The sequence below is a fragment of the Crinia signifera genome, chromosome 6, assembly GCF_055691185.1.
Source record: "Crinia signifera chromosome 6, ASM5569118v1, whole genome shotgun sequence".
Classification (NCBI taxonomy): Eukaryota; Metazoa; Chordata; class Amphibia; order Anura; family Myobatrachidae; genus Crinia; species Crinia signifera.
In genome coordinates this window covers 226,862,460-226,881,608 of record NC_139222.1, presented here as the reverse complement: position 1 = coordinate 226,881,608, position 19,149 = coordinate 226,862,460, and the positions used below count along the sequence as shown (strand labels likewise).

General features: G+C 44.3%; 1 protein-coding gene across 1 annotated transcript in view; it reads right to left on the bottom strand.

Annotated features, from left to right (window-relative positions):
• LOC146009715 (transient receptor potential cation channel subfamily M member 2-like) overlaps window positions 1–19,149 on the bottom strand; it is a 178,130-nt gene that overhangs the window by 87,230 nt on the left and 71,751 nt on the right. The window contains exons 11-14 of the mRNA XM_083150173.1: window positions 6,622–6,915; window positions 5,559–5,651; window positions 3,774–3,903; window positions 3,461–3,606 (exon numbers count right to left, since the gene is read on the bottom strand). Coding sequence (XP_083006299.1) covers window positions 3,461–3,606; window positions 3,774–3,903; window positions 5,559–5,651; window positions 6,622–6,915 — 663 coding nt within the window. The remainder of the gene's footprint in view (window positions 1–3,460; window positions 3,607–3,773; window positions 3,904–5,558; window positions 5,652–6,621; window positions 6,916–19,149) is intronic.

Sequence of the window (19,149 nt, the reverse complement as noted above, 5' to 3'; positions counted from 1 at the left end):
CTCTCTTGTCATCTCCCGCCTTGAATACTGCAACTCTCGCCCGCCTCGCCCCTCTCCAATCCATTCTTAATGCCGCTGCTAGGCTCATCTTCCTCTCCCGCCACTCTACCTCCGCCTCCCCCTTTGTTTATCTCTTCACTGGCTCCCCATTCCTTTCCGAGTTCTCTTTAAACTCCTCACCACCACCTACAAGGCTCTCTCCTCCTCCACTGCTCCTTTCCTCTCTTCACTGATCTCTATCCACACTCCCTCCCGTCCTCTTCGCTCCACTGCCGACCGCCATCTGACCTCTCAACTAATCACCTCCTCCCACTCCCGTGTCCAAGACTTCTCTCGCGCTGCCCCCCTGCACTGGAACAACTTCCCACCACCCATCAGGCTTTCTGATTCCCTTACCTCCTTCAAGCACTTCCTCAAAACCCACTTCTTCTGACTAGCCTATCCCTCCTCCTCCTAACCTCTTTCGCTCCTCCTATCCTGCCTACCCTACCCCTCCATCCGTTCCCATCCATTCCTATTGTTTTTCGTGCATCTGCTTACCTCCATTTAGTCTGTTAACTCTTATGAGTAGGGCCCTCCTTCCTCACGTACTTACCCTACCTCTTTACCTCGCCAGTGCTCCTGCCCTGTTCTTCCCTTCCTTCACCTACTTCAGAACTGCTGATTTTAGTTCTACCAACTATACCCCTATTTATGCTGTATTTTATCAACACACCCTGTACGTTACCTTGTAATTTGTTTTTGGTTTGCTATGTACACTTGTGGCACCTTATAAATAAACAAACTACTACTACTTCTACTAGGCAATACATTCACCCAGCTACATTTACGCCAGTCAACCCACCAGTACCTGATCAGTCACCCATGGTGGATCCACAAGCCCAGTCAGTGACAGGTACTTTACTTGAGGAAGCTACAATCCAGCAGAAGTACTTTAGGCTTCATAAAATAACCAGCAGCAGTATAATTTCCACAAAAGCAGTAGAGTTAATCAAAAAATATGCAACAGTGAAGATAACACATCAAAAAATATTCAGCAATGATATGTACTGTATATATTTACAAAAAATATATATATAATTACTGTAGGTTACAGCCTACTCCAATATACCCTTCACAGTCCAGAGTGGCTCCTGCCGCTTAAGAACATTAATGCAGAGCAGCAGTATTAAACTGTTTACCGAAAGTGGTGCTGTGTACTGGATAGTGTAAGTGTGAGAGTTAAAGTCAAGAGCTACTTCAGTGGAAGGCTGCGACTTCTTTTTCAGATACAGGAGGTCCTTTTGAGGTTCAGTAGGTTTGTTTCTCTTTCTGGTAAGACCATGGACCATGCAGTGCACGTCTACCCAAACAGCATACCCTATACCCTTATAATTATACTTACCTCTCCGTGATTTATGGATTCCACTTCTGATGGCACTGGAGGGCAGCAGAAATCACTGGTACAATAGATTGCCAACCATTTCCCTGAGTATTTGCATACATGCAGTAGAGAATACACCATGTTCCTGGAAACCTGTCCATGAGCAGAAGACTTCTGATCAAAGTCTACTGCACTCAGTGTGCCACCAGAGAGGTGGAAGCCTGCATGAAGTTAGCATACAGGCCCCATCCTCTCTTAAATCGTCTCTACCTGAACTCTGAGATTAGTGAAATGTTTACCCCATACAGAAGCAGAGTAGAGCAGGATAAAAGTAAAATAAAATAAAAGTGATATAATGTTTTCAGGGATAAAAATATAATGTTTTCTGTTGAGTAAGTGATATTGTCTTTTGACATTTTGTTCAAAATAGCTACAGGTTGAGTATCCCTTTTCCGAATAGCCTTTATCCAAATTATTCCGAAAACCATACATTCCAGAAAATGAAAAATCATTTTTTTTGCTAAAAACTTACTGGGGACATTTGTAACAGCACTACTGAGGACATGATATGTAACAACACTACTGAGGACATGATATGTAACATCACTACTGAGGACATATGTAACAGCACTACTGAGGACATGATATGTAACAGCACTACTGAGGACATGATATGTAACAGCACTACTGAGGACATGATATGTAACAACACTACTGAGGACATGATATGTAACAGCACTACTGAGGACATGATATGTAACAACACTACTGAGGACATGATATGTAACATCACTACTGAGGACATGATATGTAACAGCACTACTGAGGACATGATATGTAACAGCACTACTGAGGACATGATATGTAACAGCACTACTGAGGACATGATATGTAACAACACTACTGAGGACATGATATGTAACAGCACTACTGAGGACATGATATGTAACAGCACTACTGAGGACATGATATGTAACGGCACTACTGAGGACATGATATGTAATGGCACTACTGAGGACATGATACTGTATGTAACGGCACTACTGAGGACATGATATGTAACTGGCACTACTGGGGACATGATATGTAACTGGCACTACTGGGGACATGATATGTAACTGGCACTACTGGGGACATGATATGTACCTGGCACTCCTGGGGACATGATATGTAATGGCACTACTGAGGACATGATACTGTATGTAACGGCACTACTGAGGACATGATATGTAACTGGCACTACTGGGGACATGATATGTAACTGGCACTACTGGGGACATGATATGTAACTGGCACTACTGGGGACATGATATGTAACTGGCACTACTGGGGACATGATATGTAACTGGCACTACTGGGGACATGATATGTAACTGGCACTAAATATGTGCATGACAATGATTGCTTGGCATTCAAATTCAGTACATGAGATAGTACACAAACTTTGTTTCATGTTTTGAAACCTTTTTTTATGCACAAATAAAATATATTTGTGTGTACTTCATGTTTTTGATGTGTTTGTACAGCATAAATGCAAGATACTACAAAATACATCATTGAAATATAAAAATATTCTGAAATACAGAATAATCCATTATCCAAAATTCTGTGACCCTGATGTAATGAAAACCATGATATGGAAAATATCCCCTCATCCCTGGATTTCTTTTTAGATTTTGTCCATTATAGAAGGTTAATGTCTCATGATCATCAGGACAAACTAATTGAAAGGGTGGACTCATATCTTTAAAAAAAAAAAAAAATGCCCCAAGTCTATAGGTGTCAGGATGGAGGAAACCGTGAAATTACAGCTCCTTCACCCTCTCCGAAATCTATCCCCTCTAATTCAGCTGTTTCCATAGTGTAACCAATCAATAACTGACCCAATCAATAATGCTATGTTTAATGCTCAATTACTCTAAGTAAAGTGTTGCCCCTTTCCATAATAACCGGTGGGGGTATGGGATTTAAGTTTTTTCACTTACATACAGAACCACAGTGCTTGGGACAAGTGGGACACATCTTCCTTCCTTATTGCCTGATGTTTTCAATGGGACAGGCATTTTGAAAATAAGATACAGAAATAAGGATACCAACCTGAACTCCTAAATGAGACATGAAGGCCATTGCTTTGGACTCATCAGCAAGCTCTAGGGTAGTGGCCTTTCCCCATTTTTCAGACTCAAGTGTCAGGAGTTTTTCCGTTTTTCCCTTATTATCAGAATAACATTCTGAAAGAATTCCTAACCAAAGATACAAAAATGCCTCAAAACAAGAATATTCAGGAAATAAAGAAAAATACATAGATGGGAAGTTTAGTCAATTATATTAAAAAATACATAGATGGGAAGTTATTTAGATTAACCATTTATATTATTGTTTCAATATTGGGATATAGTATTTATCTTACCCACAGCATGCTTCTCATATTGATCAGTCATTGCTTTCAATTTATTGCAGTTCTTACTGTCCTCCTCCTCTTTAGCCAGGGCATTTAGGACATTGGTGCAAAGTAGGGATGCAGGTATAGATCCCTGTGTCTGTAAGAAACACAGTACAATTTACTGCACCAATCAGATGATCACCATCAAAGCTGGAGCAATTATCTCTTATATATTTAGCCAGAACGGTCAGTCTGTGACTGTGTGTATAACGCTGGGCGGAGTCATGGGCGGAGTTATACACACAGTCACAGACTCCAGTCCTCACAAACACTATAGCTCAACTGCTGCAGGGAACTGAAAAAGTTCCCCATCATGTGCACACATCCCCACATCCGCAAACATTATGCAGTGATGGGGAGGCTCCGGCACAGCCACATACCTCCCAACTTCTTCAGTGTATGAAGCGGGACCCTCACAGTTAAAAAGGGGTGTGGCCTCTGCAAATGAAGGTGGGGTAAATGCAAATGATGTCGCCAAAGGAGATACCCATGTGATGATCACACACACACTGCTGTATCTACAGTAACACTGCCCATGTGATAATCAAACAGAGAATAACAGGGAACGTGTTGGAGGAGAGGAGCTGACACAGGTGAGGGACAGCCAGCTGCTGGGATCAGTGTAGTTCGGTACTACAAATCATTCCATTCCCCACCACCATGCTGCTAGAGACTACAACTCCTGGCATTAAAGACTGGCCTCTGATTGGCCGGATGCAGCTTGCCTATGGACTGTGCATGTGAGAGAAGAAGCTCAGCAGCAGCACTGTCCCCTGCTATGCAGCAGCAGCAGCTATGAAGAGGGGTGTGCATTATCCCAAGTGATGCTCATATACTGAGCAGTGCAGCCTCCCCCTGCTCTGTGCCGCCTCTTCTGCTGCCTGTAATATACCCTAGTACTACTGATATATATATATATATATATATATATATACCTTAGCACTACTTATTTATATAAATATATATTCGAGCACTACTGAGTCATAGAGTGACAGATTGGGTAGCCTATCAATAGCTGTAATGAGCGAGAGAAGGTGTATCCCCAGCTCCCCCCCTTGATCCCCCAGCTGTATCCCCACTTTCCACCACGCTTCACCTAGCAGCATCCCCCGCCATTTCTCGGCTCCGTCTATCCCCAGCTATCCGCCCATAAGAGGGCCTAGAGCCAGGACCTATCATGAGCGGCATGCTGCCTGTGACCATGTCTAAGTGGCCAGAAGCAAGTGACAGTCGACGCCGCTCCCTGCTCGGCCATAAGTGCATGGAGGGGAAGCAGAGCACAGTGGCGTCCAATACATAATAGTGCTATATACCTCACTTACACCACCCACATTATCCTCGCACCCGCCACCCCACCCACACGAACCCCTAAACACCTTCCCCCACCCATAGCCCCTTTGTACCCAACACTCAACCACACAATAAATGCGTTCACAGATTAAGGGGGCCCAGCCCCTCACGATGGTGTGAAGAGCGCTCCGTAGGGCGCAATGAATCACCTAGTTTACTATATTTGTCATATTTCTTAGTTTTATTGTTTTTAATTCAATTCTATGTATAAAATAATTATTCTTGTATAGGGTGTATCCAGTTACTATAAAATGGGATTTATTAAATATGGACCTATATTTGTAAGAAGAGAAAGAGGTAGGTACCAAAAGAGGGAGTCATGAGATGAATTCTAATGTGGGTGTAATAAAGTACAGTATGTTCATTAGTCATAGTGGGCAAAGTAAATGGAGATCTAAGTACCATTTTCCAGAAAATGTCTGCAAGTTCTTCCCGATACTGGACAATGCACCATAATAGAAGGTCACGTATAGGGTGTTCCATCTTCTCATTTATCTGAACAAGTTACATAATACAGTAAGTTCCCATTACTAAAATAATACCAAGAAACAACAACTAAGAAATTAAATTAACAGCCTAAGGCTTCAAGATCCTTGCAATCTGTCCCTTATTCAGATATGATCTCAGTACAAATTTGTTCTCAAAATGGGCAAAACCATGTGCACTGCAGGTGGGGCAGATGTAACATGTCCAGAGATAGTTAAATTTGGGTGGGGTGTGTTGTAACTGAAATCTAAATTTTAGTGTAAAAATAATGTAGCCAGTATTTACCCTGCATAGAAACAAAATAACTCACACAAATTTAACTCTCTATACATGTTACATCTGCCCCACCTGCAGTGCACATGGTTTTGCCCATTTTGAGAACAAATTTGTACTGCAATCAGATCAAAATAAGGGCCTCTGTGTATATACATTTTACCAAACAAAGTAAAAAATCCTCAAAACTATTCTGAGAAATATGGAAAAAAATATCATATTATCTACAGCAAGGGTTCTCAAACTCGGGCCTCAAAGCCTGTTCTCAGGACCCTACATAAGTCACATTTGGGAGGTGCACTGTAAAAATCCACGGGTAACCTGGAAAACATGAATTGCATGGGGTCCCGAGAACAGAGTTTGAGAACCTGTGATCTACAGTATACAGAGGATGCTCACAGCTGCAGGAAATAAAAAAAACACCTTTATTTATACTCAGGTAATTATATAATATTCCAATACACCACCAAATATTTCTAATTTATAATAAAAAATTACTGCACACAAATACAAAGGAACTCACATATTAACCCCCTCTCACAGAAAATTACTGATAGAAAAATATTTACAGCTGTACATACTGTACAATGATTTTATTCAATCTTTTTCTCTTTTGAGCATGCAATCAACCTTATTTTGTTCTGTAAGCAAATAGCAACTGGTGTCAAAACATGAGCACTGTCTTCTAACACCCTGTTACACTCACCATGATGTTTACTCTTGTCATGTTTAGCTGACGATATGCCGTAAAATTTCCCACAAGTTCTTCCAAGACTTTGGACACGTGATCTAATTTAGTTTCCTTAGAATCCTCAGCTTTAGCAAGTCTCTCCAATTTGTTGTGAATCACAGTTGACTTGTCGGTGTTATTGTACAATTTTATGAGCATGTCCCAAGTGAGGAAGTCCGTGACACTCACTCCATGATCAAGAAGGAGGTTGACAAAGTCAGGTTTATCTCCAATTAATGACAATTGTAGACATTCATAGAGATTTGAGGGCTGCAACACAGAACAAACAATTACAAAATGGAAAGTCCAAAATGCATGGGCCTTTGACTTTTTCTAGTCACAGGGTAGGTTAAGGAAGTGACGACGCCTCTACTCCGAACCATTAGCTGAATCCTTAAAACACAATATATTCCCAAAGACCCCTCTCTTTTGTAACTACAAATAAAAAACATACACGCTGAATATCAATTTAAAAAAATACTCTGGACCAGAAGCATTTTGTATAATGTATTATTCCGTATTTCAAACAATTTTTATATTTAAATGAGGTGTCTTGAGGACAGGACCTATGTGTGACCCCAAAATGCAGTATGTTATATAAACACATCAAACACATTAAATAGTAGTAGTAGTAGTACGTTTATTTATAAGGCCCCACAAAGTGTTCGCAGCGCCGTACATAGCAAACAAAAAACAAATTACAAGGTAACGTACAGGGTGTGTTGATAAAATACAGAATAAATAGAGTATAGCTGGTAGAACTAAAATCAGCATCAGTTCTGAAGTAGGTGTGGAAATTGTTGAGGAGACTGAAGATGAAGTAGAGGAAGGGAAGAACAGGGCAGGAGCACTGGTGAGGTAAAGAGGTAGGGTGAGTACGTGAGGAATGAGGGCCCTACTTATGAGAGTTAATAGACTAAAAGGAGGTGGGTGGACGAACGAAAAACAATAGGATAAGTAGGAACGGATGGAGGGGTAGGGTAGGCAGGATAGGAGGAGCAAAAGAGGTTAGGAGGAGGAGGGATAGGCCAGTCCGAAGAGTGGGTTTTGAGGGAGCGCTTGAAGGAGGTAAGGGAATCAGAAAGCCTGATGGGTGGTGGGAGGATCCAGTGCAGGGGGGCAGCGTGAGAGGGGAGGGATTGTGGATAGAGATCAGTGAAGAGAGATAAGGAGCGGAGGAGGAGGAGAGAGCCTTGTAGGTGGTGGTGAGGAGTTTAAAGAGAACCCGGAAAGGAATGGGGAGCCAGTGAAGAGATAGAGGGGGGTGGCGGAGGTGGAGCGGCGGGAGAGGAAGATGAGCCTAGCAGCAGCATTAAGAATGGATTGGAGAGGGGTGAGGCGGGCGAGAGGTAGCCCAGAGAGAAGGATGTTGCAGTAGTCAAGGCGGGAGATGACAAGAGATTGAATGAGAATTTTGGTCGCGTCAGTGGAGAGGAATGGTCTGATGCGCGAGATGTTGCGGAGGTGAAAGCGGCAAGACTGTGAGAGAGCATGAATGTGGGGGGTGAAAGAGAGGGAGGAGTTAATGATGACACCGAGGCAGCGCGTTTGGTCGGTGGAGGTGATATCGGTTTCACCAATGCTGATGGAGATAGTTGGGGAAGAGGGGATATTCGTGGGATGGAAGATTAGAAGTTCAGTTTTAGCCATGTTTAGTTTCAGGAAGTGTTGGGTCATCCAGGCTGAGATGACCGTGAGGCATTCGGAGACCTTGGACAGGAGTGATGGGGATAGATTAGGGTATCATCAGCATAAAGGTGGTAATGGAAGCCATAGGAGCTGATGAGGTTGCCCAGAGAGGTGGTGTAGAGGGAGAAGAGGAGAGGGCCAAGGACTGACCCTTGAGGAACACCGACTGGCTGTGGGGTGGTAGGAGAGGAGGAGCTCAGAGTGGAGACAGAGAAGGAGCGATCAGAGAGGTATGAGGTGTACCAGGAGAAGACCGTGCCAGTGATGCCAAAGGAGCGGATGGTGTTGAGCAGGAGAGGGTGGTCAACAGTGTCAAAGGCAGCCGACAGATCAAGCTAGATGAGGATAGAGAAGAGGCCTTTGGATTTAGCCGATAGTAGATAGTTAGTTACTTGGGTCAGGGCAGTTTCAGTGGAATGTAAAGGGCGGAATCCGGATTGGAGGGGGTCTAGAATGGAGTTAGCAGTAAGGTGGCTTAGGAGACGATTATAGGCCAGACGTTCTAGGAGCTTGGAGGAAAAAAGGGAGGAGGGAGATGGGCCTGTAGTTGGACAGAGAGTTGGGGTCCAGAGTTGATTTCTTGAGAATTGGGGAGACAAGAGCGTGTTTGAAGGAGGAGGGGAAGATCCCAGAGGATAGGGAAAGATTAAAGAGGTGAGCCAGGTGAGAGCAGACCGACTGACTGAGACGATGGATAATGTTGGAGGGGATAGGATCGAGTGGGCAGGTGGAGGGAGAAGCAGATTGAAGGATAGAATGGACTTCAGCGGCAGTGGTAGGGTAAAATGAGGACAGGGGGGGAGGAGGGGAGTGGAGATGTTGAGGGGAGTGGAGAGGTTGAGGTCATGGCAGCAGTGATGGCATTCCTGAGAGAGGAGATTTTGGTTGAAAAGTAGGTAGCAAAATCAGCGGCTACGATGGAGGATGGAAGAGCTGGAGGAGGGGGCAGAGCAAGGAGTTGAAGGTGGCGAAGAGCCTGCGGGGGTTGGAGGATTGGGAAAGGATGAGGGACTTAAAGTAGGATTCCTTGGCTAGAGCCTAGGGCAGAGCTGAAGGAGGAAAGAATGAATTTGAAATGGAGATAATTCGCAAGGGAGTGTGATTTCTTCCAGAAACGCTCAGCAGTGCGAGAGCACTTTTTAAGGAATCGGGTGATAGGCGAGTGCCACGGAAGAGGGTTGGAGCATCGAAGGGGGATAGAGGAGGGAGGGCAGGCAGAGTCCAATGCTGAAGATAGGGTGTCGTTTTAAAGGGAGGCAGCGAGGTTCGGGCATGACATGGTGGCGATTGGGGCGAGAAGAGGACACAGAGTGTCTGAGAAGGCAGCAATATCAAGTGTGTTGACGTTATGCCATGAGACAATGCGCTTGGGAGGGGGGGGGGAGAGGGGGAAGCAGTGAGTGAGAAAGAGATGAGGAGATGGTCAGAAAGAGGAAAAGCCAAGATAGTGTAGTCAGTAAGGGAACAAGAGCAGGAAAAGACGAGATTGAGGGAGTGTCCTTGGATGTGGGTGGGAGAAGTAGTCCACTGAGATAGGCCAAGAGAGGAGCAGAGAGAGAGAAGATTGGATGTGCCAGGTTATCCAAGGGGATATTAAAGTCACCAAGAAAGACAGAAGGAAGGTCAGAGGAGAGGAAGTTTGGAAGCCAGGCGGCAAAGTTGTCAAGAAATTGGGAGATAGGGCCAGGGTGACGGTAGAATGCAGCGACACTGTGGTGGTAGGGGTAGTACAGATGGATGAAGTGAGACTCAAAGGAGGAGAAGAGGAGAGAGGGTTCAGGGTGAATGACACTGTAGGTGCAGGAGGCTGAGAGCAGAAAACCCACACCACAACCTTGGCGACCGTCAGGCCTGGGGGTGTGAGAGAAAGAGAGGCCACCATGGGAGAGAGCAGCTGGAGAGACAGAATCAGAAGTGGAGAGCCAGGTCTCAGTGATAGCAAGGAGGTGGAATGCGCTAGAGATGAAAAGGTCATGGATGGCAGGGAGTTTGTTGCAGATGGATCTGGCGTTCCATAGGGCACAGGAAAGAGGGGGAAATACATAAAAAGATTTATTTGTGCATGAAACAAGGTTTCAAAACATAAAACAAAGTTAATGGGGGGAAACCACAAAGGTAACCCCAATAAATTTTGCGGTCATGTTGATTTGCCGATTCTCATCATAGGTGCCCATGTAAAACTCTTAACATGGGGGTGTCTGTGGTGGGAACGACCCATAGGAACCCATGTTAACTTCATAACATGGAGACGCGATCAGCCAATCAGGTATAGAGCTCCACCGGAGCTCAGCCCTGATTGGCTTTTGGGAGTCCCATTGTCTGACATCAATGGGATTCCCCTCTTTCTCAGGGAGGAGCCACATGTGTAAACACTCTACTGAACATAAGGCTGTGATGAGGGGGGAAATTACAGCCTATGTTTCTAGGATTAAAAGGCAGCAGGAATCTAAATACCTTGATCTTCAAAAATGCCTCACTGAGGCTTTCCAAGCTTTTAAACAAAATGCGGCTCAGGAAACCAGGCAAATTTACCAATCTGCAAAAATGCACTATGAGGAATATCTTCGTATTCAAGGAGACAAATCTATTTTCAATGTGCATTTGAAATTTTACAGATTTGGCAATAAGGTGGGATCCCTGTTGACATACTTACTGAAAGGATCTAGACAAAAAACTGCTGTACACCCATTGCGTGGAGAAGATGGTATTGCCACAGATTTGAATGAACAAATAGCAGAATTATTACTTGAAGCTATATTCCGGCCATCCAGCACTCAAATACCTTTTCAGATTCCCGTGGCACCCCGTATATATTGCTTGCGGTGGTTACTGAAAAGGCCTTTGATCTAGTGTTATTGCCTCATTTGTTCAAAACCTTAGAACAATTTGGATTTCCCCTTCAATTCATTTCAGTAATTAGAACTATTTATACATCCCCTATATCAGCTATAGCTTGCAATGGCCTTTTTTCACAATACTTTCAGCTAGGTAAAGGCACCAGACAGGGATGTCCTCTATCACCGTTGCTCTTTGCAATTGCAATAGAACCTTTAGCAGTCACAATTAGAACCTCCCCCCTTATACATGGTATAAAAATCCATTCAGCAGAACTAAAAATCGCTGATGACACTTTAATATGTTTTTTTTTCTAAACCCTCCCAATCCATCCCCGCTAGGCCTACCTATGGGCTCAAGATAGGTAAGTATCAGTATGTGTGGGCTTTGGATGTAATAAAGCTTTATTTTTCTTATGTGTCAGTGTGTGTTTAGTTTACTATTTTTAATACTGTGGAACTACAAGTGCCAGTGGGTCCTTTAATGCCCCACATGCTGGGACTTGTGGTTCTCCAAGTCCCAGCTTGTGGGGGAGGCTTGCTGGGACTCATAGTTCCACAGTATTAAACAATAGTTTTATCTTTCTTTTACACTGAAATCAGCCCGGTGACCACCGCACAGGGTCACCGGGGACAGCACCAGGTTCAGCCTGGTTAGGTAAATCCTGGAGGGGGGATCCCTATATTGGGGGGGTCTCCACTCCCCCAGGGCCCCTGGCCAGGCTGACTGGTCAGTAGGGTGATGTTTTGGCCATGGGAACTTATATAATAAGTGTCCCCCGACTGTGACATTACCCTGCTGGCTGGTTTGGCCTGGGGCTGGTTCTTAAAATACGGGGGACCCCTAGTAATTTTGTCCCCCATATTTTGGGAACCAGCCCCGGCCATGAAGCCTGGGGCTGGTTTTAAAAAAAAAAAATCGGGGAACCCCTATTTGCCGGGTTCCCTTATCTTTTATTACCGGCCCGGCTCTTTCAGCCTGGTGCTGGTTATGGCTGTGGGGGGAGACCCCATGCCATTTATTTATTTATTTTTCTATTTTTTTTACACACTGAAGCCTGCACGGATCTGACTGATCCATGCAGGCTGAGTTTTTGGAAGGGGTGGGGGAAAGGGGATGTTTTGGGTCCGCACACGTTTTGTTACTATAGACAGGTACCCCAAGAAATCTTTTTATTTTGGGGGGATTGGTGGAGCGCCTTATTTGAGGGTTTCTGGCGACGGGTGCTATCCAGGCAATATAATGTACATAGAGGCAAAAAGAGAAAAAAATTGCACTGTGGATGCACACCAAAGAAAGACAAAATATTCTAAAACTTAGCTTTTATTTATCATTCAAAACTAAAAAGAAGCGAGACCAGCTTCCTGTGCAGATTGTTTATATATATGATCTCACAGGGTGATCTCCTTCTGGGGTTTGTGAAATATTCATAGAATTAAAAAGACTTTAGACATACCAACATGCAACATACATATGTGACGTGCGTTTAGCACAAAAAGAGAGAAAAAGTGATTTTATAGGGATAAAAAGTTCCCCTAAAACTGGCTACAAAGGATGCTGTGAGTTGGTTCTGATAACGTTCTTTTGGGATTTAATTCCTAATTCAGAGAAGGGAATGTTGTCAATATCCTTCTCTGGGGGTTTTAATTCCCACTTCCAAAGAGCCTATAATGTTCTTCTGTAAGTCAGCACCTAATATCTTCTAGATGGTATTTTACCTATTATGTGGCTATGTGTACTTTATTGCCGTCTGGTTGTACACTTTGTATTTTGCCCCACATATAGGTCACCTTGCATTCGGTATAATCCGACACTGGGGACAGTGGTGTAGCATGAAGCTATAGCACCCGGAGCAAGCTCATGTCACGGCGCCCCCCCCCCCCCTTCCATATTTTCATGCGTGGTGCCAGCGCCCAGGGGCAAATGCAGGAATTTTATAGGGGAGTTTCCATATGTATGTAAGCAGCCTAACCCTAATGCTGTGTACACACGGGGAGATATATCGCTCAGTTTCTCCTTTACATCAGCAACCAGAGATGGTCGCTGATGAAAAAGAAACTGCCGGGGGGGAGCCCGGCAGTGGTAATCAGCTGGTCGCAGGAGCATGTTCCTGCGACCAGCGATCACCACAGGGGCAAAAACGGGAGCGCGCACCCGGCGATATATCGCCGGTGCACACTCCCATTGCGGGCAATATGGTCGCTCAGCGACCATATTTCCCGTGATTTTGCACAAGAATCGACCCCGTGTGTACGTACCTTAACCCTCCCCCCTGCAAGCTATCCCTCCCTAACTGCTAGTGCTTAACCCTAATGCCCCACTGTCTAATCCATAGCCCCTCTTAAGTGCCTGAACCTCCTCTCCCCACAGCCTAGATCCAAGATCATATTAAATTCTAAACATTAAAGGGTCATTGTTTTTTGCATAAGTCACTTTTTAATATTATCAGGTGCACAACATAATTTAGTTATACATACCCAACACACAGCATACATAGATACATATATACACACACACACACACACACAACAAATAAATACATACATACATACATACAGTACATGCATAAGACATATACACACACATACACAACACACCAGACATACACACAAGACACACAGCATGATGCATACATAACACACATCATACATACATACATACATACACAGCACACATATATGATACACACAGCATACATACATACATACATACATACATAGCTTACAAATAAGCATACACAAAGCACATACCACCAGCAGATGATGAGGACAGGATGAGGTCTCAGTAGCTCTCTCCCTGCTGTGTCACCCGGAAATGAACTCACTGCAGAGAGGAGCAGCAGTCAGCTGTTCTCTCGCAGTGTATATGTGCCTCAGAGGTCTCCCCAGCCTGTCTCCGTCTCTGGGGGGGGTTAGAGGAAGGAGGGCTTGGGGTGAGTACCCCCTGGGCTCCCCCCTAATCCATGTCTGGAGAGCATCCACAGCCAGTGTTATAGACAGTGAGATAGCGCTGGATTTCATCTCAGCTCAACAGGGGAAGTCAGTAAGCTCAGCCCGGCTACTGCCTGTCACTGCTCCGCATCAGGTGGTTTGCTAAAGAAGCCACCTGACGCGGAAGCGCTGAGAGCTGTGTAAAGGCAGTAGCCGGGCTGAGCTTGGATAACTTCCACTGTGAGTAAGCTGCAATGACAGCCAGCGCTAGCTCAGTGTCTAGTATAACACTGACTGGCTGCGGCTGCGCTGGGTTTTAAGGGATAATGGGGCTTTCTTGTGGCTGCAGGCAGCCACAACATTAATTGAAATCCCCTGTGTGCGCCAATGCGAGGTGCTGCCGCCCGGAGCACAAGCTCCGCCGGCTCCACCTTAGCTACGCCTCTGACTGGGGATATGGAATGCTCAATAAACAATTACTGGTTTCCTCGTGTCCCTTTATTCCTTTATGTCTTAGGTGGTTATTACCATCTAATAGATGTTATATTTGAAACAGTGCACTCTATTTAGGATAACTCCTTATTGTGTGCTTATATCCATTATAGTGTTCTGAGGGTTATAATTCCCCTCTGGATATATATTTAATGGTCTTTATCCAATGTTCCGTTTAGCCCTTTAGTTGTTTTGGCTGGCTCTGATATTTAAATTTTTACACTTTTAAGCGTTTGAGATTTCGCTTATATCTGGTCAGCCAAAACAGGGTTAATATATAACGGTGGATTTTTAACATTCAATGATATCAGGTACTGATAGGTTTCTGGCTGAAGTTAAATGACAAGAATCTTTATTAGCAGGTTTTAGAAATTCCTGTAACTTGACATTCTGGCATTCTGTCTCTAACGTCAGCATTAAGGTAGTACTGATATATTGGGGGACATTTACTAAAATGGATTCGTAAAAAATAGGTGTATTTGTAGGCAGAAATACACCTATTTTTTACACATTTGTATTTTCGGGATTTACAATCCCGAAAATACAACAATTCGTATTCCTAAAGATGGGACATTCGTATTTGTATTAACAAATACGAATGTCTACACAATCGATAGAATACGACAGGAATCACCATTCAAAAGAATGGTGGTTCCTGATGTACTAAGCAGCCGTATTGATAATACGGCTGCTAATTGGTGTAAAACACCCACGCAAATACGACAGGAAAATAAACCTTGCTTTCCCTGTCGTATTTGGCTTTAGCCTGCACGGATCAGTCAGATCCGTGCAGGCTTCAGTGTAAAAAAAATAAAATAAAAAAAAAAACGTCCCCCCCACAGCCATAACCAGCACCAGGCTGAAAGAGCCTGGGCTGGTAATTAAAAATCAGGGAACCCGACAAATAGGGGTTCCCCGATTTTTAACAACCAGCCCCAGGCTCCAGGTCCGGGGCTGGTTCCCAAAATACGGGGGACAAAATGACTAGGGGTCCCCCGTATTTTAAGAACCAGTCCCAGGCCAAACCAGCCAGCAGGGTAATGCCACAGCCGGGGGGAGACTTTTTATACAAGTCCCCCCGGCCAAAGCATTCAGCCCTCTGGCCAGTCAGCCTGGCCAGGGGTCCTGGGGGAGTGGGGACCCCCCCAATAAAGGGGTCCCCCCCCCTCCAGGGCTTACCTGACCAGGCTGAAGCCTGGTACTGTCCCCGATGCCCCTGGGCGGTGGGCATCGGGCTGATTCTAGTGTAAAAAATAGAAGAATAAGCTATTGTTTTAAACTGTAGAACTATGAGTCCCAGCAAGCCTCCCCTGCAAGCTGGGACTTGGTGAACCACAAGTCCCAGCCTGCGGGGCATTAAATGGCCTGCTGGGTCTTGTAGTTCCACAGTAAAAAAAATAGTTAAATAAAAACACACTGACACCTGTAAAATAAAAGTTTAATACATACATTACACACATACTGATACTTACCTATCTTGATCCCGTAGGTAGGTCCCAGAGTCTTGATCCGGTGCCTTGTCCTGGTTCCGGATCCATGTCGCCATTCTTCTTCATGTCGATCTTCATGTCGGCGTCGCCGTCGGCGTCGCCGTCAGGTCCGGGTCCGAAGAAATCCATGGTGGACCTGTGGAAGGAAATTCAACTCACCCAGGTCCTCCATGGAAGTTCTTCTGGCTTGGTCCAGGGCTTCTTGCATCTTCTTCCATCTTCTTGCTTTTTCTTTAAGCTGCCGGGCGACTCCAGCAAACTCCCCATCTGTCAGAGCTGCAGAGATGTTTCCTCCTCGGCGTCTGGACTAAGAATGAATTCTAGCCACAATCAGGAGCCGCCTAGTGGCCAATCAGGAGCCAGTAAAGTCGGCTCCTGATTGGCTAGAATTCATTCTTAGTCCAGACGCCGAGGAGGAAACATCTCTGCAGCTATGACAGATGGGGAGTTTGCTGGAGTCGCCCGGCAGCTTAAAGAAGAAGCAAGAAGATGGAAGAAGAAGGAAGAATGCCTGGACCAAGCCAGAAGAACTTCCATGGAGGACCTGGGTGAGTTGGATTTCCTTCCACACTTCCACCATGGATTTCTTCGGACCCGGACCTGACGGCGACGCCGACATGAAGATCGACATGAAGAAGAATGGCGACATGGATCCGGAACCAGGACAAGGCACCGGATCAAGACTCTGGGACCTACCTATGGGATCAAGATAGGTAAGTATCAGTATGTGTGTAATGTATGTATTAAACTTTTATTTTACAGGTGTCAGTGTGTTTTTATTTAACTATTTTTTTTACTGTGGAACTACAAGACACAGCGGGCCATTTAATGCCCCGCAGGCTGGGACTTGTGGTTCACCAAGTCCCAGCTTGCAGGGGAGGCTTGCTGGGAGTCATAGTTCTACAGTTTAAAACAATAGTTTATTCTTCTATTTTTTACACCAGAATCAGCCCGATGCCCACCGCCCAGGGGCATCGGGGACAGCACCAGGCTTCAGCCTGGTCAGGTAAGTCCTGGAGGGGGGTACCCCTTTATTGGGGGGTCCCCACTCCCCCAGGGCCCCTGGCCAGGCTGACTGGTCGGTAGGGTTAATGTTTTGGCCGCGGGACCTTATATAATAAGTGTCCCCCGGCTGTGACATTACCCTGCTGGCTGGTTGTGCCTGGGGCTGGTTCTTAAAATATGGGGGACCCCTACTCATTTTGTCCCCCGTATTTTGGGAACCAGCCCCGGACCTGGAGCCTGGGGCTGGTTGTTAAAAATCGGGGAACCCCTATTTGTCGGGTTCCCTGCTTTTTAATTACCGGCCACGGCTCTTTCAGCCTGGTGCTGGTTACAGCTGTGGGGGGGACCCCACGCTGTTTTTTTTTAAATGTATTTATTTTTCTATTTTTTTTACACTCTGCAGCCTGCACGGATCTGACTGATCCGTGCAGACTGCCTGTACGAATTCGTATTAGCGGCCGTATATATGTGCCTCTAATACGAATGGTTACACCATCGGAGGGTTACAAAGCAGTCGTATATGACTGCTTTGTAATTTCCCCTCCGGAACACGACTTTGCATACGACTGAAACAGTCGTATGCAGTCGTAGGGGAAATACTAATACGAAAAACTAGGTTTTTCATATTAGTAAATTTCCCCCATTAAGTCAGATTGGATGGTGTCGGTAGAGAGTGCCTGACTGTGTAAAATTCAGACAGGTCTTTTATAATCAGCGTTTGGAACACTGCTGATTTGGGTCAGCTTAGGCGATATTCATAAATAATACCTGTCTGTGTAAGTTTCAGACAGGTTTTGTACATCACACGCTGACTTCCTTATTTTAGATCAATATGGATAGATTTTTTTATAATTAGCGTTTTAGAATATTGCTAATTTAGGTCAGCCTAGGCGGTGTTAATAGATGATGTCTGTCTGTATGAATTCTGACAGATTTTAGATATCACACACTGACTTCCTTATCTAGTATTACATACAGTATCTTGCAACACCTTTCCACTGATTTTCCCTTTTCTAGGGCTTCAGGAACTACAGATACAACTCACAGCAACATTGTTTCATTAATTAAACATTTCAATATGATTTAGCAACATTTGTAGCCAGCTTAAGGCTGACACGTGTTTCACAAACTAAACTTCCTCAGAGCCACAAAAAAAACTTTTTATCCCTATAAAATCACTTTTTCTCTCTTTTTGTGCTAAACGCACGTCACATATGTATGTTGCATGTTGGTATGTCTAAAGTCTTTTTAATTCTATGAATATTTCACAAACCCCAGAAGGAGATCACCCTGTGAGATCATATATATCATGGGTCTTCAACCTGTGGCCCTCCAGATGTTGTGAATCCACATGTTCCAACATGCATTGCCACATTTTTTCCTATAAGAGCATGCCAAAACTGTCAGGGCATGCTGGGACATGTAGTTCCACAACATCTGGAGGGCCACAGGTTGAAGACCCATGATATATATATAAACAATCTGCACAGGAAGCTGGTCTCGCTTCTTTTTAGTTTTGAATGATAAATAAAAGCTAAGTTTTAGAATATTTTGTCTTTCTTTGGTGTGCATCCACAGTGCAATTCTTTTCTCTTTTTGCCTCTATGATCCATGCAGGCTTCTGCCAAATATGACAGTAAAATAAAGTGTATTTTCCAGCCGTATTTGGCACACCATTCGTAGGCATTTTACGCTAATTAGCGGCTGTATTTTCAATACAGCCACTTAGTAAATCAGGAACCACCATTCTTTTGAATGGTGATTCCTGTCGTATTCGATCGATGGTGTAATCATTCGTATTTGTAATGTCCCATCAATATGTATACGAAAATTCTTATTTTTGGCATAGTAAATGGCAAAAATACGTATACGCCCCAAAAAAACAACAACGTATTTTCGTATGAAAATACGATTTTTTTCCCACAAATTTTTCTTAGTAAATTTCCCCCATTGTGTCATTAAAAGCCTTAAAATCAGTGTATCTACAGGAGGTCTATTTACGCACTGTTCATAGAGCATATATAACTCCACACAGACGCAAATATATGGTACAGGAAGAGTCA